The sequence below is a fragment of the Pseudonaja textilis genome, chromosome 1 (genome assembly GCF_049901715.1).
Source record: "Pseudonaja textilis isolate UNSWEBS1 chromosome 1, rPseTex1.2, whole genome shotgun sequence".
NCBI lineage: Eukaryota > Metazoa > Chordata > Lepidosauria > Squamata > Elapidae > Pseudonaja > Pseudonaja textilis.
In genome coordinates this window covers 55,877,770-55,901,289 of record NC_141990.1, presented here as the reverse complement: position 1 = coordinate 55,901,289, position 23,520 = coordinate 55,877,770, and the positions used below count along the sequence as shown (strand labels likewise).

General features: G+C 34.8%; 1 protein-coding gene across 1 annotated transcript; it reads left to right on the top strand.

The window, feature by feature from the left end:
• Nucleotides 1–22: 22 nt before the first annotated feature.
• On the top strand, nucleotides 23–20,789 carry SLC4A1AP (solute carrier family 4 member 1 adaptor protein). The gene is made up of 14 exons (XM_026695602.2): nucleotides 23–600; nucleotides 2,205–2,391; nucleotides 3,581–3,703; nucleotides 4,812–4,872; nucleotides 5,261–5,400; nucleotides 6,502–6,662; nucleotides 9,094–9,163; nucleotides 11,158–11,347; nucleotides 11,789–11,900; nucleotides 12,186–12,384; nucleotides 13,166–13,255; nucleotides 14,201–14,256; nucleotides 16,412–16,481; nucleotides 17,272–20,789. Exons 1-14 carry the CDS (start codon nucleotides 37–39, stop codon nucleotides 17,319–17,321), a joined length of 2,073 nt encoding a protein of 690 aa, XP_026551387.2. The 5' UTR covers nucleotides 23–36; the 3' UTR covers nucleotides 17,322–20,789.
• The last annotated feature ends 2,731 nt before the right edge of the window (nucleotides 20,790–23,520 follow it).

The window sequence follows — 23,520 nt, the reverse complement described above, 5'->3', positions numbered from 1 at the left end:
CCTGAGGGGGGCCGTTAGAGAAGCGGACCTGCTAAAATGGCGGCTCCCATAGAAGAGAGTAATGTTGCGGAGGATTTTAAGAAGCCAATTTTGCCCCCTCCGTTGCCTCTTTCTCTAGCTCGAGGAAAGGCAGCTGAGCGGGAGGCTCCTAAGCGCCCCCACGGCCCTGAGGTGGGTCCCTGTCCCCTTGTCCTTCCCGAGTATGAGGAGCCGCCGTGGGGAGGTTGCCCCTCCGAAGAGGAATCCTCCGGCTACAGCCTGGAGACGGTAAAAGGCGGCGCGGTGCTGGACCGCGTTAGCTTCGCCGGTCGGAGCCGGCTCCTAGTAGGCCGCGCGCCGGGCTGCGACCTCTCCTTGGCTCATCCGTGCGTGTCGCGGCACCACGCCGTGCTTCAGCGCCGGCCGCCACGGAGCTCCGCGGAAGGGGAAGAAGAGCCCCTGGCCTCGGAGACCCCCGAACCCGGCCTTTATGTCTACGACCTGAATAGCGCCCACGGCACCTTCCTCAACAAAGCGAGGGTCCCTCCCCGCACCTACTGTCGAGTGCGGGTGGGTCACGTCTTGCGTTTCGGGGGCAGCAGCCGCCTCTTCATCTTGCAGGTGAGTGAAGTGCAGAAACTGCACACCATCTGGGCAACAGGAGTCTGTATGCAGGTAACTCAAATATTGCCCAGGATTTGATAGCTGTTCCTAAGTTTATCCCCGTAAACTAGTATTTTTGGGTCTAGAAGCAGTTCGGAGGCAGGTTTCCATGTCTGTATTATTTTGAAATTGATGCTTTGCCATTTGTTGTTTATATGAGCTACGTTTTTTTCTTCTGCGTTTATTTTGCCTTTATGATGTGTGACTTCCAAAGGTAATAAGGTATTTGACATTTGATTCTATCCATGCCCAATATTGGGATGTAATATAGATGTCTTTTGCTTTTGGGAGGAGGGGTTGGTTTTTGCTTTTGTTTTGTGCCTTCAAGTCAGTGTTGACTCCTGGCAACTCCCTGGACAAGCTCCTGCAGTTTTCTTGGCAAAGTATTTTGGTTTGCCATTGCCTGCTTATTAGGGCTGAGATAGAATGACTGGCCCAAGTCACCCAATTGGCTTTGTGCTTAAGGGAGGACAAGCATTCAGAGTCTCCTGCTTTCTAGACTGGTGCCTTCACCACTATACCAGACTGGCTTTTTATGGTATCTGTACTATTAGGCAATAGGAAGAACTATATTTCACAGCAAAATAAGAAATACCAAAGTAGTTGTCTATGTTGTGGGTTGTAGAACATACAGTACAGTATATTATATGCAATACAGAATATAGTGAAGTATATTCAGTACACTACAGTGTATTACAATAGATTTTATATTTTGAAGAGTGCCTATTTTCCTTGAAGATTTGTATTGAATATGAGGAATGGCTAGATAGGTTTTTTTATTACATATTTTTAAAGAAAATCAAAACATGGAAAGCTGATGGCAGAAAAAAACCTAGTGATTCGTTGAATCTGCACTTTGAGTTTGTTTTTGTTTTCAATTTATTAGTTTATTATTTTTAATTATTTTAGATTTCACTTATTTTTATATTTTGGGAGGAGATCCAAGTCTTGTGCTATTATACATAAATATACAGTTTAAACAGTGCAAAATCCTCTCGTGAACAATGTCAAAAAGCAGATAGAAAATATGGAAAGATTACATTTTTAATGTTAGAATGAATATGTTGATTGAATATGCTTATTTGCATGTTACAAAGCTCATTTGATAGTTTTCATTATTCTCATTTTCAATTTCTATCAGACTTTTTCCAATGTTGCAACCACATTTGTTTTCACTGCCTTAAGAAAATGTTGTGGAAACTTTAGAATGAATGTGGGTAATTAGAATAAATAAGATGCTGTTTTTCTGGTGTTATCCTGCCCAGATTTATTTATTTGTGGGTGGGTGGGTATTCTTAGCATATAGTTTTTAAGAGTAGCACAGTGGTTAGAATGCAATACTGCATCTAATTCTGCTGATTGCCCGCTGCCAGTTTGGTAGTTTGAGTCTCACCGGCTCAAGATTGACTCAGACTTCCATCCTTCCAAGGTCAGTAAAATGAGGACCCAGATTGTTGGGGGCAATATGCTGTCTCTGTAAACTGCTTAGAGAGGGCTGGAAAGCACTGTGAAACGGTATATAAGTGCTAATGCTATTTTAAATTCATAACTTTAATCTCCAGGGCCCAGAGGAGGATCAAGAGCCAGAATCAGAACTGACTGTAACACAGTTGAAAGAACTGCGTAAGCAGCAACAGGCCAAGTTAGAAAAAACAATGCTGGGTGATGATTCTGATGAGGAACAAAAGGAAATTGAAATAAAGAAAAGTGAAAATAGTCGGAATGATTTAAGCTGTTCCTGGGGAATGGGTAAGATTATATAATATTTTGTTTCCAGAATCTTCAATGATATGTTTTCATAGAACTTATTTTGCATTGATTTGCTGTGTCACTTTGCAGATGCAATTTGCTTCTGGCTTTAGCCCACTTTCCTCAGCTATATTCTACTTTAAGTTCTTTTACAAATTCTTTGTATGAAATGTTGTGATTGAAATAATCTAATATAGGCTGTGTTTACCAGTAATGTGCTAAGAGAAAATGTCTAGATACATGCATTATATTTAGTTCTAGGGAAATGATCCAGGCATGTATGAGCAAGTGCTTTATATTCAGAGAATCCACATTTATATCTCCGGTTTGTTATCATCTTTATATTTCACAATATTCTAAATCATCCACTGAAGCAAAAAGTTAATATTAAATCTATTTAAAATTATCAAAATCATACTAGATGTAAATTGAGCATATCATAGATTGTATGCAGTCAATTAAGTAACATTTCTTTATCAAGGCTTATAATGGATTTCACTTGATGATCTGTAGAAACCATGCTAAGAAGAAAATGGACCATTTAAGATAGACAAATTTGTTAAGTTACTCATATTTCAGGCTTGATATGTAAGCTAAGATTATACCATCTTATCTTCCAAATATAAATTAATATTGTAACAAAAATCTATTGTAAAGAGATCTATTTTTTCTAAAATAGATTTACTTAGATAAATTCATTATGTTCAAATATTTATAAATTTATTTGACTGAATTTATTTGAAATACTTTTCTAAAACTTTACTGGGTCAAATACTTAAGTCATCTGTCCTTGAAGTAAATTCTCTTCTCTAGAGCCCCATGGTGATAGATCATTCAATTTGTAATGGCAAAATTTTGGGAAATCTGAAACTGATCTTGTGTCTTTCCATTAAACCCAGTACAGGAGTGAAAGGTGGTGTTTTTTTAAACTCATAATAAAAAATACTGTTTTTCTTTTTCTTCTGGAGATGTTTTACAATGTTAAAAAGTACTGTAGGTGCTTGTGTACTATAAACAAAGTAACCAGTAATGTTGATCTAGTAGAACATATCTCATTTTTGATTTCTCATAAGCATCTGATTAGCAGTTCTGAGAATAGATTGGTAGCCATGCGAGGTTAGGTCAAATTTAATGTTCTTATCTTGTGAGTCATCTCTGATGCCTAATGCTACCTGCATTTACTTTTCAGGGGAAGATGCAGAGGAAGAAGAGGGTGAAGAAAATCCAATTGCTATTGAGTTTCAAGAGGATCAAGAAGCCTTTTATTTGAAAGATCCCAAAAAAGCATTGCAAGGGTTTTTTGACAGAGAAGGTGTGTCAAACTTGACAAATTTATAGTGGGAAAATCCCAGAACTGATTTCATTCTGCTCTGCCTAGATGGATCTTTCAATAAAGCTACTTTATTGAAACACAATAACTATGAAACCAGTAACATATGTTGAATCTCTATAGGCTAGTAGAGTTGAAAAGGGTCTTACAGGTCATCTGATCCAGCCTCATTGCTTAGTGCAAGATCTGTTAAAGCATTTCAGACAACACACTATCCATCCTCTGTTGGAAGCCTGCCTCTCCCCCCTCCCACTTGAAGGGAAACAAGGCTGAGTTTTTAAATCCCCAAATTCTTCTGTTTTTTTTCTTTTAACTAGCCTGAGAAATAAATTGTTTCCACTGTTTAATATAATAGTTTAATATAATATAATAGCCTGTTTAATATAATATAATAGCCACACTTACATGTACTTGCTGTTATTAACTTCTTTTTAGAAGCAGTTATTATGAAATGTATTGCAGTTGTCTAATTAGATTGTTAGGAAATTTAATAGTAATCAAGTTTGTGGTTGTCAAGAAATGATGCAGCTGATTAATTAACAAGTTGTATGAAGGCACACTAACAATCTAAGAGCAAGGTTGAATTAAGGAACACTTTTTGTGAAAGCATATGGAGCTCCCCAAGGCTGCATTTCTACTTACTTAAAAACATGTCATTAGTATTATAGCAGATCATGTTTTCGGTCATTTGCCAAATAATGTCACATCCAGCATTACTTGATACAGATATCTGTGTGGACCAAATTAGTAAAGTGGGTGTCCTCTGCATATTGGTGATACTGAAGACCTAAGGAGCAAATGAGAGCAAGAAGAAATTGCTTGCATAGTGTTAGATGTATTAATTGATAAATGAATCCAGATTAAAATTAATTTCAGGTGAAATTGTATGCAGAGCAAGTGGCGTTTAACAATCATCTACTAAAAGACTTCAAATGATTAATGTTTCCATCAATTTGGAAGTTCCAATATGATTTTATCCATTTAATTAAATTAACAAGTTTACAACGGTAATAAAATATTGATTAATATAAACATTAAAATGCTGTCTTTTAAAACCAGTAATTTGATTCCCTTTTCCCTTTTTATCTAGGTGAAGAATTGGAATATGAATTTGATTCGCATGGAACAGGCACATGGCTTTGTAGGGTGAAGTATGTATGTATGTTATGCAGCAATTTTGTGTATATTCATTCAATTAGGCTGCAAAAGATTTTATGTCTTATTTCTAAATATGGATTGATATCTAATACTGATTTGTGGGGGTTGGTAGTTTATTTTGTTTGTTTTCTGGCTGGTGTTAATTGGTTGGGGGGGAGTCCTATTTTTTTTTCATTTGTCTATTACATCTATGCCACTGAGATTTTTATTAGTATATCTAGAATGGAAAACTAATATGAAATAATTAAACACCTTACCTTTAAAATAACAGGAAAACACTTTGCTTACGCCAAGTTTAAAATGTTTGATTTAAAAACAAATCAAAGGGCTTGACTGAATTGTTGGTTTTGCTTTATACTTTCACCCCATTAAATTGGATAGGTTGCCTATAGATGATGCCTCAGGGAAACAGCTTGTGGCAGAAGCTATTCATTCAGGGAAGAAAAAAGAAGCAATGATCCAGTGTTCATTGGAAGCCTGCAGAATATTGGATGCTAGGGGTGTGTTGCGACAAGAGGCAGGTAAGTTATGTGGCCAGATTTTTTTCTCAGCAGAAATCTTCATGAAGCTGTCTCGTTATCAAGAACTTAAATTTATGCCTATAGTACTTGCATTATGATTAAATGTAGCTTACTTTGGAGTCTTGGTGCTCTTTGAGCATCATTGTTTTCTTGTGGACATAACATCATCATTCTGAATGTAGTTACTGTTTATAAAAAGGTTTTTTTATCTCACCATTTGATAAGAAGCTCTAAACAAGGTTTGATCGAAAAATAAGCCTTCTGTGTCACTAATTGCAGTTTAAATATGGATATTGGAGTAAATGAAATAGGAAAATAATCCTTGAATCAGCTCTTTTGTTACTTGTACAACATTTTATTTCTTCATATAATCACCACATTTGCCAGCAAAGGACAAGCTTTTTAAAACTTTGTTTTTTCAGCAAGGTCCTGACAGTTGTTTGCCTCTTGGGTGACTTGTATTAACACAATACAGCCTTTTTTCATACCATTTTGCAGCCTACTGAAGTGGAAAAACAAATGTCAAACAACATGTTGGAATGTGGTTTTTCCAAACTGAGGTGTAGCTCCCTTGAGATCTGTCCCTATAGACAGATCAGAGAAGATGTGAATAACTTTTCAGATGCACATTGTAACAGTCCTCCTTATTCAGAGTTTCATTGTATTGTTTTCATTGTTCATTGCTGTACATTTTGTTGTTTGGAGGTTTATGGGAGGTGTGTACATTAAATTTACACTAAAAGGAAGTGTGATGACAAAAAGTTTAGTAGCTACTGTTACAACTTCAAGTATGTTAGCACTGCCATCTTTTGGCAATTTACAACATTAGAGTCATTCAATCCTCATAATATATTGCTTATATTTGTTATTTTCCTCACAAATATGTGATCTTATATGGCATGCTTTTTTTAAAAAAATGTGTGAAATCATATAATATGTGTGGATTACTGACTTCCATTTGCTTATATTTTGTTTTTTTTGTCAATATCTTATTTGCAAATTTATCTGTAGATTATTTGTAAACTATCCAGAATCATGCAGGTGAGATAGACAGTGTAAAAATTGATAAGTAAATAAAAATATAAATACTTTTTCCCTTAGTGTCCCGGAAAAGAAAAGCAAAGAATTGGGAAGAAGAAGACTTCTACGATAGTGATGATGACATATTCCTTGATCGGACAGGAGTTATTGAACAGAAACGACTCAACAGAATGAAGAAAGCTGGAAAGATAGATGAAAAGCCCGAAACATACGATTCATTGGTAAGAGCAAATTGAGCCAGTGATACATCCAGCTTTGTTGGCCTTGCTGTTAGAAAAACAAGTGATAAAATTATTTTATTTAAATAACATTCATACCTAGGGTTGTGACTACATTAGGTGATTTTTTTTTTCTTAAGAAAAGTTGTGTAACTTAAGCTACTTTGAATATATGATTATATAAAATTATTTTATTTAAATATCATTCATGCCTCAAAATCTCTTGACCTGCTACAGAATTAAGATATTTAAAACTAAAACCATATTGTCATAAAAGTTGTTAGACAAAAGCAGAATTACTAATGAAATTACTTTAAAAATTGTCTTGATAAACTAAAACAAAAACATTTTTTTTATTATAAAAAAACTTTATTAAACAAATTTATACTAATACAGTAAAATCAAACTTTCCGCTCATTGCAACTTAAGCAATCTGACATCTCAAAATTGTGTAAAATATTCATTCATGGTTGTTACTTTAAAAGTATAATACAAAGTTTCATCTAATTATATATTACAAATCTAATTACATATAGTGTTACTAGCTTCCGTCATACCTTTTTATTTGACTTTATTTTATTAATTTCATGTCTATCTTCTAGCCAACTGTACCAACAATTCCAAATCTCATAATATTCTGAATCCTCTTTGTTCTTAAGTTCCAATGATAGCCTGTTCATTTCTGCACATACCAAAACTTTTTTTATGATCATGAAGTCGGGAGGAGTATTTTCGCATTTCCAATTTTGGGCGAAGGCGAGCCTTGCCACTGTTAACATGTGAAGTATAATATATAATAATTTTTTACTATTTTTTTGTTTTAGAATTGCCAATAGAATATTTCTGGTTTCCATTCAATTTTAACTTTAGTAATTTCTTCAAGCCAATTACTAATTTTCCTCCAATACTTTTTTGCTTTTGGACAGGATCACCACATATGATAGTAGGTGCCCTGCTCATATACACATTTCCAACAGCTTGCCAAGTTATTAGGAAACATTTTTGGGAGTCTCGCTGGCGGTAGGTGCCAGTGATAAAACATTTTATATAAATTCTCCTTATAAGTTGCAGATTGATTTAATTTATAATTTATTTTCCATAGGTTTTCCCAATCTTCCAAATTTATGCTACATCCAAAGTTTTTGGCCCAGATTATCACTGTTTCTTTTACAGTTTCTTCCTCCAGTTTATACCTTAACAAATAATTGCACATTTTAGTAATCATTTTTCTATCTGGTCCCTGTAAGATTTTATCCAATTCCTATTGATCCGAATTTATCCTGTATAGTTCTATATCTTTTTTTGTATCTAGATAGTATCTGTACATACGGCCACCAATCTACTTGTATCCTTGTAACATTAATTCCTGCTTCGATTTTAGTTTCCCTTGTTCATCTAATAACTCTTAATAGCTCACTGTCTTGTTCAAATCTAAAACATTTGGATATATCATAGCTTCCATGGTTGACATCCAGACTGGAATCTTTGTGTAATGGTTTCATTTTAATTTTTCCCATACCCCTAGTAATGTGTCTCTAATTTGATGCCTTTGGAAACGCGAATGAAATTTATTTTTTTCTTCCCACATGAACGCGTACCAACCAATTTGCAGGTCATGTCCTTCTGATATTAACACTCTTTCGTTCTTTAAGTTTACCCAATCTTTGATCCACGTTGTTATTGCAGCCTGATAATAATGATCCCAATCTGGAAGTCCGAACCCTTCCTTAGCCTTACTATCCTGTAGGAGTTTTAGTTTTACCCGAACCTTTTTCCCTTGACAACCAATTTTTTTTAAATTGTTTTTTGTTTAAAAATCGTTTCTTCAAAAAAGGTTTTTCCTAATTTTATTAGAATTGTTTGGAAAAGATATAATATCTTGGGTAGTATATTTATCTTAATAGTAGCAATTCTCCCTATCAATGATATTTGAAGTTTCCCCCAATTTTCCAAATCTTTTTGTATTTGTTTTAGTAATTTCTTGTAATTACCTGTTTTTATCGATCAACAATTAGCTGTCAACCATATCCCAAGATACTTCAATTTTAAAAAAAAAAAGGGTTTCATGGTGCCTAAATAGATGCATAGATTTGCCTTGTACTTCAGAGCAAAAAGGTTTCATCACTATTTAATGAAAATAATGTGATGGCATCATAATGCATATTTTTCTGTCTTATTTTATGTATTTAGAAAAGCTATTTCCATACAACTTATTCTGAATATCTCAAAATGATTTACAGTAATTATAAAAATGTACAGTAAAAGCAAGAGAAATCAGGACAGCAGAGTAAAAATGAATACATACAGTAAAAAGAAATGTATGGGAAGAGAGATTTAACTGCAGAAGAACAACATAAAAATGAGTTTTGAAAAGAAAGATAAAACAAATCAGCACTGAAGTCTGACTTACTAATTGTATCTTATCTATTTATAGGTTGCAAAACTACATGCAGCTGAGAGAGAACTCTCTGAGATAGCAGAGAAGCTGAAATCTTCAAGGACGAGTAAGACAAGTTTCCATTAAAATTGGGAAAATCTCATAGGAATATAGCATATATGAGTGCAGGCTGTCTTACACAGATTCCTAAGCAGTTAAAACTGGAGTAAAACCTAAATGGCATTAGCCACATAGATCATGGAAAGTGTTGTTTTTACATTGTAAGCTGCCCAGAGTTGCTTTGAAATGAGATTGGCAGCCAATACATTTCTAAATAAATAAATAAAATTGTTTTGAACTCATTCTTCAGTAATATATTTATGCATCATGCAGAGTCAAATTGTAGAATATGGTTGATTAATGTGCAAACATTGAAATAATTTTTATTTCCACCAACGTGTAATAGTGTAAGTTTATTTTCATAGACTTAACCGATTCAGCAGTGACCAGAGGAAAAAAGATAATTACCAGATAAAAAAGATCATTGATTTCATCATGTCGTATTTTTTGGTCTCTAGGACCTTTCTAAAGGCTCACAAGGTAGAGGGAGATCTGTTCCATAAGTCAAGTGTTTCAACAAAAAGCATGCTTCATGGATCTCACATGGTGAGATTGTTTCATTAAAGGGTTGTGGAGCATGCCAGCCCTATCAGATCTTATACAATTGACCGAGATAATTAGAGCTAGACTGTAGAGAATAAGGAAAATGACCTTGATAAATATATGCAAGAACCATTATCTAGGTAAAAGGGCTGAGGCACTTTTTAAGTTTAGAATATCAGGTAACATTTGTAAGTGACTCAGACTGACACCTTCTTAATTGACTGAAGTATGTATAAGAAGGAAGAGAAACTACAACACATTCTTACTTGCACTGCCACACAGTCTTCAAAGGCAGCCCCAGAATAGTCCAGTTAACTTTAGCACGAGTAATTATGAATAAGACCCTCTGATCCAGAAGAGGTGCAGTTGTTGCATAAGGTGAATTTGTGTAAAGGCTGCCTTAGCCATAGCTACTAGCGATTCTTCCAGGAATAACTGGAGTCTAGGACAGCTCCCATATTTCCCATTGCTTCTGCCTGAGTTGGCATAGCCCCATCCAGAACTAAGGATGATGATTTCCCAGGCTAAATAGCCTCCAAATCTACACTTATTCACTATTACTTGGGTTGAGCTGTTTCTCCACATCCAGACTTCCACAGCCTGTATGACAGAATGTTGACCTGCTGCTATACATTAAGTGTGGGCGTTGAATATTTGAAATAATCCTGTTCTCAAAGAAAACTGCAACCCCTGAATCAGGGCAAGTATTCTCTCATTTTCTGAGAGGAAGGTTCTCTTACTGGTGTGAGAATTCTTGGATTTTTGTAACACTTTTTTAAATTTTAAGTAGGATAGTATATAGAAGACAATGCAAATCAAAATACGTCAACATTATTGAAGTTAATAATATTGTTTGCTTTTATATATAACCATATATACATATTTTTACAGATACATATTTTAAAAATATATTTTATAAAAATATATATATTTCAAAATATATTTTAAAATAGAAATAGGATTACAGCACATTTCTTTTGAAAGAAGGTACAATTCTATGGCTGTGAGATTAAGAGATCCATTATTGGGAATCAGTCTTAAATAATTTATGACTTCGTTGTTTCAGTTTTTGTATAAATCAAATTGGAGATAATAGCTAGCCATTACCTTAGCAAGTTTTGTGAAATATAAGCCATAAGATGCTTATTTGCATTAGATTTAAAGTTAAACATGTACTTTACAAAGCATAAAATGTTTGTTTTTACATAGGACAGGTTGGTTTTAGACTTTCCTTTGCTTAAGAAATAGTAATTTTATTAAATAAATCAATATTGTTTTAATCTTTAAATGAAAAGGAGAAGGAAGAACATTGCCACAAAAACTGTTATAAGAATAATTGGATACAACAATGCATTGAAACGCTAAGCTTTTGCAGATATTCTCTGTATTATCTATTTATTTACAAATATATTTGAATCTGTATTTCACATATATGTTTTAATATATAATTTCCCATAGCACAGTCCCATTCAGCAACTCAGGATTCACTGGATGAATTCATGACAGAAATCAAGTCAGGCTGTTCCGTAGACAGTGTGACACGTAAAAAACTTCATTTGAGAACTTTTGAACTGAGGAAGGAACAGCAGCGATTGAAAGGATTAATTAAGATTGTTACCCCTGCATCCATGCCAGAGCTGAAGTCCCAGTGAGTCCGATTACAGAGCACTAATCATTTTGACTTTTCCTTTTATTTTAAATGTTTAATGTAATACACTGTACTTTAACCATTCAGTGCACTTATAATAGAACACAGGTTATATTTGAACTTAAAATATTCTGGCTTCAATTTAAATTATGGTTTGAATTAATTGTGGGTGGTGTGGGCACCATTGTAATATGTAATAACCCCTGAGCAATTGCAAGAGACGTACAAGTTCATGCTTGATATAATAAATTCACTGTTGTGTGAACTGGGCTTGATTGGCTGCATTGGGTTCCTATCAGTCATATAAACCTGTACTGCATGAAGTCAGCCCAAGTAGAGTTGTGTAGGTTATTCGTATGAGTAAACTTCGTCCTTCAATATCTTTAATTTTATATATATATATATATATATTATTTTTTAAATTTTATTTATTTTCCATAGGCTTCAGAATCAAGATCTGGAATCTCAAAATAAGCCCAAAAAGCTAACTTTACCCCTATTTGGTGCCATGAAAGGGGGAAGCAAATTCAGACTAAAAACAGGGACCGTAGGGGTAAGTAAGAAGAAAAGGCAGTGGCTTTTAATTTTACACTGTAAAACTTTTCCAAGTACACAATACTGTGACAGTATAGGGAAAAGCTGCCGCTGGGTTTCAGAATTTGCATCTGACATGTTTATTATAGGAACTATATATTTTCTGAAATAAACATTAGATCATTAACCTCTTATTCTTAGACATACATATAAAGTCAGCTTTTAATGCACCTTTTCCAATTTTCCTTATTTGTCAGGGTCAGTTGAAAAACAACCTTTACTGTAATTTATGCTTACAATATAGAAGCTGCCCATGAAACGTCCAGATATACCAGTAAACCTATTAAAGATGAAAGATGAGGAGCCAGAAGAGGAGGAAGAAGAGGAGGAGGAGGAGGAGGAAGATGATGTGAACAACAGTGTAAATCAAAGCTCACAGAACACAAAGATGGAAATGGTTAAAGAAGGGGATCTCTCCAGTTCTTATTCAGCCAGAAGGCAAAGTATGGAATTCTTTAATGATAATTATTTATACTGTTTTTTAAATATTCTTTCAACTTGCACATATTTTTATTAGTTGGAACTTAATAAAGTGAATAAGAAGATTTAGTCATTTTATTAGCAATTTTATTTACTTCCGGTTTTCTTAATACAGTAAATTTTCAATTTTAATGGGCTAATAGGGTAGAAAGGATGTTCAGGAAAATGGGAGGAAGGGGTTGATCATCAAAACACATGAGGTACATCTGTTTCCCTCTTCTGTGGTCACAATCAGAGGGAGCTATAAAGACAAAGTTGGTGACAACCATTGCTCAGGTGGCAGCACTGGAGAGTGACTACATTGTGAAGTGATTGCACCCATGCAGTGCCTGGCCCATTGGGGCACATCTCACTGGGCTGCCATCTTCCATGTGTATTAGCCAACATTTCCATTATCTAAGTCTCTTTTTCAGTAAAGTCCATTATTTCTCAATATTTAGCTTCATCAGCTCCAACATCTGGTACAGTGTTAAATGGACTAAGAATTCTTATTGAGCACTACAGTGCAGTGGCTATGTGAAACATGCACAGTTCTCACATTGCCCAGAATATTTTTAATTTTAAACTTTATATTCTGTATCATCAACCCAATGTAGTTACAAAATAGCATAATTATAAATTTAATACAAAAGCATTACCTGATAGTGGTATAAAACCTCTATTTGTAAGGAATGAAAAAGTGTAGAAGTTACTATTTTTATTCCTAATTAACTAAATTTCTGGGGTATATTTATATTTTTATAGGACTTAACTGTCAGTCTGAGTCTTCAAGCAAGCATACAAGCCCATTAGCTCATAATTCCCCAGTGAATGAATTGCAGATAAAACTAGAAGGTAAGCTGTTTTATCCAGCTCTTTGTTTCTGAACAATCTATGGGTTATGAATACCAGGACAAAATTATAATTTCACTGATACTGAAAGAAATTATATTTCACAACTGGTGAGGTAAATAGTTGTTGGCTCTTAAGAAGGTCACTTTTTTCTAGTTCAAAATGAAGGAAAGTATTTTAAACAATGTTTTGCATTCAATGACTGCAAAATTGAGAATGAAAATAAATGGAATAGCTTCCAGTCCGTAGACCTGGGCTGAACTTTCAGCCTCTCCAGATGTCTGATGCATATCAATCTCAGCCATTTGAAGATGTTTCCCAGTGACCTGAGGGGCTGTCAGAAAAATTCAGGTGCCTCAAACCAGTCATCCTGAGCCTTGCTGAAAATTTTACTCATTCTGCAGATCCAGAGAGATCTTGGAGCTTTGAATGTTCAGCTGATTTCTAGAAAAGTTCAGTTCTTGTAAAAGCATTAATTTAGAAACTTGAGCCCTTTCAGAAGAATGAAGAGAAAAAAACAATAGTAAATGGTGCTTTAGTGTTGGACATTTGCAGTAGGAGTGGAATACATATATAGGTGAAGAACTACTTTACCTTTTTTATATAAAACCTAACAGAAGAATAATTATCAGTGATAGTACCATTTTAAAAATACACATATAACAGCAATTGAAACAAAATAAATTTAGAGGAAGAAACGTAGGAAAATATATTTCAAACAAAGTATTAGAAATGTTAATGCTTCACCTAAGATATATTACAAAGGCAGCATGACAGTCCCTTTGATATAAACTTTTCTGCAATATCAGCACTCTTTGTTTTGTCAGATGAGACACAGTGCTTTATTTTAACAACTGTGTCTTGAAAGGATTTATTTACTTTGAAAATAACCAAAAAATTAAGAACTGGTGTTATAAGCTTCATTTTTCTAACTGTTTATTTTACTAGCATCTGAGATGCCAGCAGAAAAACCGAAGAATCAGAAAGTTAGCAGTAAACCTAAGGTGAGTTGGAAGATCAAAACTTTTTGTTTGTTTGTTTCATAGATTTATATAGCGGTCCAACTTACAGCATTAAAATAATTAAAAAAAACATTTAAAATATAAAAACCACAGCAGTTGAGAATCACAAAAAACAACAGCAATCAGCATAACCAGGAGACTACCTGCAGTTTGAATTGTATCTGGAAGTACTCTGTTAGCCAATGCAAATCACGGTACTTTATGTGCCAAAAAAAAAATAGACAGCACCAATTGCCCCACCACCCCGTTATACATCAGCTGCAAAAGCACTTCAAATGGAGGCTCTTGTAGAGCACATTGCAGTAGCCCAGTCTAGAAGTCACAAGGCATGACTTCAATCCAGTGCACAACCAGTGCATAACCCAGAGCTGGGTAAAAGCCCTCATAGCCTCTGTTGTCACTGTTCCTTGAACAAGATTTGTGAGTCCCAGATCGCAAACCAGTTTGGTCTGAAGCAGTGCAATCCAATCCAGATAATCATGATTATAATTATGGATAACAGATGCTTAATACTCTTTACATATTTAGGGATGAGAATGGGGGGGAGAGATGTTCCCTTATGAATTAGAAGAATTACTTGATAAGGAACTTGAGTACAATTGTCTCCTTGTCTCAGCCTGATCCTGTAGAGTATTGCTCTTGGAGGGACAACTTTTATACTTGTCAAAAGGAGATACTTCTTGATATTTTGGGAATAGTAGTTTTCCTCACAAACATTACAACAGTTTATATAAAAGAATTATAATTCAAATACTTCGTTTGCACTGAACCAGCAATGATTAAAATATCTCACCTAATCATACTTGGTAGTGCAGTAGAGCTAATGATAGAGAAATTATGTGCAGCTATTTTACCATCTGCTGTCAATCTTGCTCTACAAATCTGTTGTAGTGCTTACCTGAATGTTAGCCAGTGCTGCATGAGTCAGGAGATACTGCATTTTTTTTCTCCTTCGCAAAACAAAAATTGACTAAAAATAAAACTATTCTCTAGCACAGCATCAGATATAGCAATGTGATGTCTGTCCACAAATTACCTTATTTAAAATGTCTTGAGGGAAATTTTGTATTCTTTTCCTGGAATCTTCCAGTAGAAACAATTATTTAAACAATTGTTAGTGTTTTCCTCAATTTAAATCCCAATTTTAAAAACCCTACATATTATTTAGATTTTTCCTCATTTGGTACAAAATCCCTCACAGTAAAGCAAGCCTCAGAGTACAGTCTGACAAAATAGTACTTTGCCCACAAATCATAATTGGAAATGAATTCTAGGCAGAGGTGGCATTCAGCAGGTTGACCACTTCTGGAGAACCGGTAGCAGAAATTTTGAGTAGTTCGGAGAACTGGCAAATACCACCTCTTACTGGAGTTTTTACAGTATCCTTCCCCTATCAAACCCATCAAGCGATGCCCACAGAACCGGTAGTAAGAAAAGTTGAATCCCACCACTGATTCTAGGTATGATGGCTGGCCAAATATATGACTTTGATACTCCAGTTTACATTTTGGCTTCAGGCTCACTCATTCTCAATCTCAGCAATTTTAAAATATGTAGACTTCAGCCCTCACAGCTGGCTGGGGAATTCTGGGAGTTGAAGTCCAACATCTTAAAATTTTTGAGATTGAGAAACACTGCTTTAGAATATACAAGTTATATTCAATCTATTATTCTCCCCCTCCTTCCCCAAATCCAGCTGGTTACACAGCCTGCTAGCAACATTCCACTACCTCTGTCTTATTTTGCTACTGCCAAATATTCAAGACTTGAATACATCTCTGTATACAGGACAGAGTGCTTTGAGGTGGGGGGGAGGGGCAGGTTTGTTACTGTACTTTCTTTTAAACCTTGGAATCAACTGCTTTACAAAGAGATGGGAATCATTGTAAATAGCTGTGTTAACCTGTAACAAGAATTTAAATTGTGCAGAATAATTATATTAGCAAAATTTAACATTTAATAGATTTATTCTATTGATTTGTTTAATCAGCACTAAATTTAAATTTTGCCTCCCGCTCATTTTAAAAATGAGATTCTGAACCTTTTTGCAGCATAATCCCTGGTGTGCCCACAGAGCAATGAATGTTGTACATACTGGCATATGTTTACAAAAAGTAAATTACTTTCTGTCCTACAGATTCAACATTCATCATCCTCAAACTATCCAGAAGATGATCCAGATTACTGTGTATGGGTACCACCTGAAGGTAAAGGGGCACTCAGAGTAATTGTGGAACATGAGCTGCTGACAAAATGTAGTTTACATATGAACAAAGAAAACTTAGAGACAGGTGTTCTAGTTCCATTTAATCACAAAGTAAACTGGCTAACCAAAGTGAACCTAACTAACTCTTATCAACCCTGTAGAGGAGGCAATGGCAAACTAATTCTTCAATCTTGCCAAGAAAACTGCAGGGACTTATCCAGACAGTTGCCAGTAGCAAGACAGACTCAAAGATACACATACACATACAGAAAAATCCTAACTTATTTGAACTATAGAATAAACAATATACAATCAGAATGGTGTGTGTGTGTGGGGGGGTGTTATGCTATAGATTCCTATTTGATCTTCAGAATGGAATTATGTAAAGTATTGACAAATCAGTGTTCCATCTCTGAATATAATAGGATGAAGTGGATTTTGGTAATCACACGCTGTTATAAGAAGTGTACATACATACACATATTTATTAGGTTTCCAGCTCCATTTCTCAAATGGCAAATAGCCTGCAAATTCTACATATACCTTTTGTGTTTCTAACCTATCAATTTCTAATCAATCAATTTGCTAAAAACATTTTATCCTACTCATTAAAAAGATATTCCCTGGATTTAAAGCTAAAACTATATAAAAAATAAAATATTGAACAAACTTAAAAAGCCATTGAGGTAAAATCATTGAAACAACAGTAATGCAAATTATTTTTAAAAACACTACAGCAAAAAATTATGTTAACTGTAAAAATATTATTTTCTTTTCTCTCTGTTGAGCAGGTCAGAGTGGTGATGGCAGAACCCATCTGAATGCTAAATATGGCTACTAAATTACCCTGAAAAGTAAAGAAGTATGGCACAGCAAGTGATAACTGGTACAATATGCCATTGAAATGACAAGCAACAATTTTTTGTTCATTTTCTTAAACACTGTTTAATGATTCCTGATCCTTAAGGATGTTTTTCCCTAGAATTGAATGTGTGTATAATGTTCATCCTAATGTATATAGTGGTGATAATTAAGAATTTACAGGTAACGTAGATATAGCAATGTTGGTTTTATAAAAACTTTTTAAAAAATGCTTGTTTTTATTTCTTTAACATTATTTCTTGATGTAAAAGCGGTAAAGGAATTAGTAAATTATTTCTTGATATAAAGGGGTAAAGGAATTAGTTTTAGATTTCTATTTAGTCAATATGTATGCTAAGGGCTACTTCAAATACTTTGATGATTGGGTTGATTATCAAAATGTTTTCTGCCTGTCCATGTACAAGTATACATTTCCACAAAATACAATTGCCAATTGCCCGCTCCAGGTGGAGCTGCTGAAACTTAGGCTAATTTTTATCCTTCCTTTCTGTTGCAGTCTTTTCTGTAAAAGTTCTTTGTTATTGTTTTTCTTTTTTCTGTCTACAAGAAGGTGAAATACCAACACATTCATATCTTGGCCAGTTGTAGATTAGTATTAATGTGGGTGGGAAAGTGTGTTAATCTTTGGCAGTTCCTGAAAGAATGCTAAATATCTAACACTGGATAGTTAAGAGAGTCAAAGCTAAGATATGGAAGTACTATGAATTAGTACTGAATAGTATATCTGAAATTTTTTGGATAAGCCAGAAAACAAGGCTTCTGCCCAAAAGGCAATTATCCTTGGTCTAGACCAGGTTTTACTGCATAATTTCTACATTTAGGCTGCATCATGTTTCATATGAGAAAAGAATAGAAATTGCATTTAAAAGGAAAAAAACAAACTAGGGGCATACAATATAGTCTTATCGACTATGTAAACATATTAGTTATGAGAATGGAACCAGTTCGGGACAGGAGAGGGGGAAGCACTGGAAAATGTTTACTAGTTTCAATGTTCTTTCAATGGTAAAATAGAGCCTGTAGTTTTGAAGCCTTACATTAATGGATTTGCTAGCAAGTAGGAATGTGAGAATTACACAATTCATAGACAGAAAGGAGTATTGAGCTCGTAAGTATGGCCCTGAAGTTAGTTTAATTCCATAAATTATGGGTGAGACAGACTTTATGAAATATGCTAAACCCCCATATTTATCTAAAGCATAAAAATCTACTTCCATTTTGTTCCAGCTGTAACATTCACATACTAATAACCATTTCTCTTATACCTAAAAGATTTTAAGAGACATTTATTTTACACTTATGCGAAAACCCAGATTTTGGAGATATATGGATCAGAGGGAGGTTTATTTCTAAGATCTCTAATGTGGCTCTTTTAAGGATCAGAGTCCCAGTAATTTTAATCTTTTTAAAAAATGGAAATGGGCATGCGACAAAGTAAAGTATAGATAAAGTAGCATTAGACTTATTTGCCAAATGCCTCATTCCTCTGAAATTCCGAGAAAAGAAACATAGCTAGTGCCAGCTTATGCTTTGGAGAGCTCTGCCTATTTGCATACTAAACTAAGCTTGGGATATAGGAAATATCCTGGAGGAAATAAAACAAGTAGCAACTTCAAAAATGTGTCTTTATCTGGAAGCAAAATAAATACAGTTTTCTTTCTACTAAGTGGGAATGTTAGGACTGGTTTTGCCCAATATAATAGCAGTTTGAAAATAATTAAGCCTCATGAAATCTGGCATTTATGAAATTTCAAATGTCCAAAATGGTTGTTGACCTCCGATTTATCAAATATTTCACCTTGTTTAGAGATAAGCTGCCATCTTCAGCAACAGCTTTTCATTCCTTTGAGTCATCCATTCTTAGTAAAGATTACTAATCTATTCTTAGCAAAGATTACTAAGAACATAATGAGTATATTATAAAATTATAGGGATTTTTTAGCCCTTGCTATAATTTAAAATTCTCCTCCAACTGTTAATTCATTTCTGTCACTCATTTGTGACTACTTGGGGTTTAAGCTGTGAGTGTTCCCAAAGTTTCCTTTAAAAAAGAAACAGATTTTCACTTATCAGGCATACCATGTCCAAGACTGCAAAATATGGAAGGTCATAGATGGCAGCAAAATGACTTAGAGATACAGAAGTCCCTCTGCTGCCATCTAACGACCATCTAGATTTTTACAACCTAGAAATATGTCAAAGCTATCCTTCCAGTGTTCCTCCTAAATATACAAATGATAGGAAACCTTTTTGTTTTTAATCCAAATGAACATTCTTTATTTCTTCTCCTCTGTTTTTTCTCATGCCAGCAGACACAGAAAGATTTAAATTATTAAGGCCTGCACGTGGGTGGAAGCTGTGAGGGTATTTTAGATAATTCAGTCTGCTGTTCTTTGTTCCACATTACAGAAAGCTCTTGTCGATGTTCTCCTTTAGTCTTGTGTGACATGAACTTCCCTCAGCAAGCCATAATTGTGGCCAGACTCTCTGTGTGACCACAAGAGTTAAATGAAAAGAAGACATTCCTGATTGCTTGTAGTTTAACTCTGCAGTTTTACACAGCAGCTTCATACATTAAGATGGAAATATAAGCCAGCTGAATGGGGCAGAAATAATAAGGTACAGCACAGTGATTGAAAGTTAATCTAATAATAGGACCAAGCTTCAGATTAATCCAGTTCCATTGGATCAAAGCATACCTAATCATCATCTCTTCCAGACTGGAGAAAATGTCTCTAAATAATCCAGGAATATGAAAAATTGTGAATTGGGATGGGTTGTTATTTAAATCATTATAGAGGCAATTGTTGTGTGAAAGGAGATGCTGCTCAACAGTTGAAAGATTTGAAACTTTAAAAAAATGGGGGAAACCAGCCAAGTGTCTTTAAGATGGCAGAGTGGATTGGCAGTTAAGCCAAACTGTCTCCTTAGAAGCACTTTAAGTTTCTAATGTGGATGGTAAATAATTATTCATATTTTATTAAGGTATACAAGGTATATAATGGAGGAGGGAAAAGGATAAAGGTATAGGATAAAGGGGGAAAGAAAAACAGATTTCTGACTCTTTAGCTCAATAGAATGACATCATGACAGTCACAACTTTTTACTTTTACATAATATGTATTAGCATTTCTATAACAACAACCTAGCTAATCAACAAAACCCAAAGTCAATGTTTCAATTTTTTTTCCCATCTCAAGCACAAAATCCAGAAATGGTTTCCAAGTAGAAACAAAGTTGGATGTGTTCTTTTCCTTGTTTAAAGCAGTTAATTTAGCCATCTCTGCCAGTTCCATCAGTTTTTCCAGCTATTCATCTGTTGTGGAAATTAAAGTATCTTTCCATTTTGGGGCATATTGGTAAAATAATTATTAAGTTCAGACCTATTAATGCTCTGTTTAAAATAAAAGACTGGTCAGTTATTAAATTGGAGTTGTTGTTTTTTGTTATTAGATGATCAGAAGTGTATGCATGTGAGTGTTTGTGTGCATATCTTTGTAGCTGTTTTTCCCCCTGCCCATTTGGGTGGGAAGCTGTTATTTCAGAATCCTTTAAATAACCCATGTGAGTTTTTTCCTCATAAATTTTCATCACCCTCTGTTAATAAAATAATCACATATTTTTCTTAAAAACAATTTGGCTTTACTGCTTTGACCTTTACCCAAGTCATGAAAGATTTATTGTTGTCTCCAAATGCATCTTTCCAACCCAGAAAGAAACTTAATTTCTCAAAGGCTGCTGTAAAGCTGAGTTTAAAAATGTCAAGTGGACAACCAAATTGCAGGAAGAAATTCAACAGACACAATGCAGCATGTGTGCAATTAAACAGTGAAAGAGGTAGAATTTCACTGTATACAGAACAAATCCTTTTATCAGCTGGCATCTGATCATCATTTACAAGTTTTGTGGTTAAGTATTTATACACAGTGAACTTATTTCTGCCCTTCCTGGTAAATCTTGGCTGTTTAAAATAAAAAACAGATGCTGGCAAACAATTCTGTTTTTTGTAAACCTATGTTTTGGTGAAAATCTTGATAGGATACTTTTGTACTTTCCCTCAATTGCTTGCATGTGTTTCCATCTTGTAGAAAGTTGTGCTTGAGACTATGTCTATCTTTTTGTGAAATGCTAAGATGCCATTCAGGACAAATTTAAAAAGAGCTTAACTAGTTTATATCGCCATGCTTTTGGAGAAGAGACTGCTTGCCCTTTTTTTAAAAAAATCATCACACAAGAACTCTACAAAAAGAAAACTAGGATCAGATTATTAAAGCAGCAATCTATAAGTTCAATTGCAGGCTATGGGATGTGACCTTACTCAAAAGCAGCCATTAGTATTAGTTTTTAAGCATTCAAACCTACACATGGCTTTATCCACAAGCAGAAATAACTTTTCCCATACAAAGTTGGTGGCATCTTGTTACTGGTCATCTTGTTGGGACACCAGTGTGCAGCCTTTTCTCTGATGTAGGGAGAAGGCGGCTATGGGGTTGAGCTTGAGATCTTGACCCATATTCTCTGAATAAAATCTGTGATGACCATAGAGATTACATCACTTGTTCCTGCAACTGCTGCAGCTGGATTGTTCTATCAGCGTGTCCAATTGTAGATTGAGGCATTAAGCAATGAGAGTGATAGGAACAACTAAGTGTATGGCAGAAGTTTTCTCATTTTCACTGCAATGCAAAGCCCCCAGCAGCTGTCATATCCATACGCAAAACATCAAGCTCCCGCCACCTTCACACATCTGCTACATTTCCAAATGCTTCCACGCTATTTTTTTTTTTAAAAAAAACTGTCAATATGGCATGGTGTGGCATCTTTCAAAGGTTCATATGCAGAAAAGCATTTCTGAGGCAATGACTCACATAGCATATGAACACAGCCATTTGGAACATGTTTAGTCAGAAGAGGATCCCTTGTTTTCATCAGAATCTTCATCCAAACTCTTTGAACACAGAAGCATTCTGCATTCCCCAGGCTGCAGAGAACAAGTCCATCATGAAAAATTCACTCTGAAATAGGAAAAGAAAAGAATGTAGAGGGGCTTCTTAAATGAGAGGCTGTCATTAAATATATCTTCCATGATTAATGGAACTAACCTTAATTAATCTGTATAATAGTGAGCTAGGAATTAACCACATGTGATGCATTTGCACAACTTGCTAGATTAAAATGTCATAATTTTTATGGTTCATTTCCATATGAATATAGCTAATAAGACATGGAGAACTACAGAAGAAAAAAATCGTGTTTAATAAATGTGTTTAATTAGAATTGGAATCATAAAATGGAAATGGCATGGCCACTTGATAGAAAAGACAGAAGAGTTTTTATTTATGGATAAAAATTCAATTACAGTTGATTTCCAAACATTCAAGACCTTTTAACAGAACAAAATAACTGAAATATAGGATGTCATCATACTTTGTTGCAGATAGTCAAGCAGTGGTGTGCATTATTCAGCATAATTGATGATCCAAGCTCTGTAAAGGACCTTGGAATACTCACCTCTAATGATCTAAGTGCTAGTGCCCACTGCAACTACATAGCCAAAAAGGCATTAAGAGTTGTTAACCTAATCTTACGTAGCTTTTTCTCTGGTAATATCACACTACTAACTAGAGCATACAAAACATTTGCTAGACCAATACTCGAATACAGCTCATCAGTCTGGAACCCACATTACGTATCTGATATTAGCACAATTGAGAAAGTCCAGAAATATTTCACAAGAAGAGTTCTCCACTCCTCTACTCGTTGTAGAATACCTTATGCCACCAGACTTGAAATTCTAGAACTAGAAAACCTTGAATTACGCCGTCTTCGGTCTGATTTAAGCATGGTATATAAAATCATACATTGCAATGTCCTACCTGTCAATGAATACTTCAGCTTCAACCATAACAACACAAGAGCACACAACAGATACAAACTCAAGGTTAACCGCACCAAGCTTGATTGCAGGAAATACGACTTCAGCAACAGAGTGGTCAATGTCTGGAATACTCTACCCGACTCTGTAGTTTCTTCCCTAAACCCCAAAAACTTTAACCTTAGACTGTCTACTATTGACCTCACCCCTTTCCTAAGAGGTCTGTAGGGGGCGTGCATAAGCGCACCAACGTGCCTACCGTCCCTGTCCTATTGTTTCTTTT

Bases quoted from the DNA above. Each gene is read 5' to 3' on its own strand.
- SLC4A1AP (XM_026695602.2), top strand. From the start codon at position 37: ATGGCGGCTCCCATAGAAGAGAGTAATGTTGCGGAGGATTTTAAGAAG. The intron at 601-2,204 runs GTGAGTGAAGTG...TTTAATCTCCAG, and splicing joins GCCGCCTCTTCATCTTGCAG to GGCCCAGAGGAGGATCAAGA. The intron at 11,348-11,788 runs GTGAGTCCGATT...TATTTTCCATAG, and splicing joins ATGCCAGAGCTGAAGTCCCA to GCTTCAGAATCAAGATCTGG.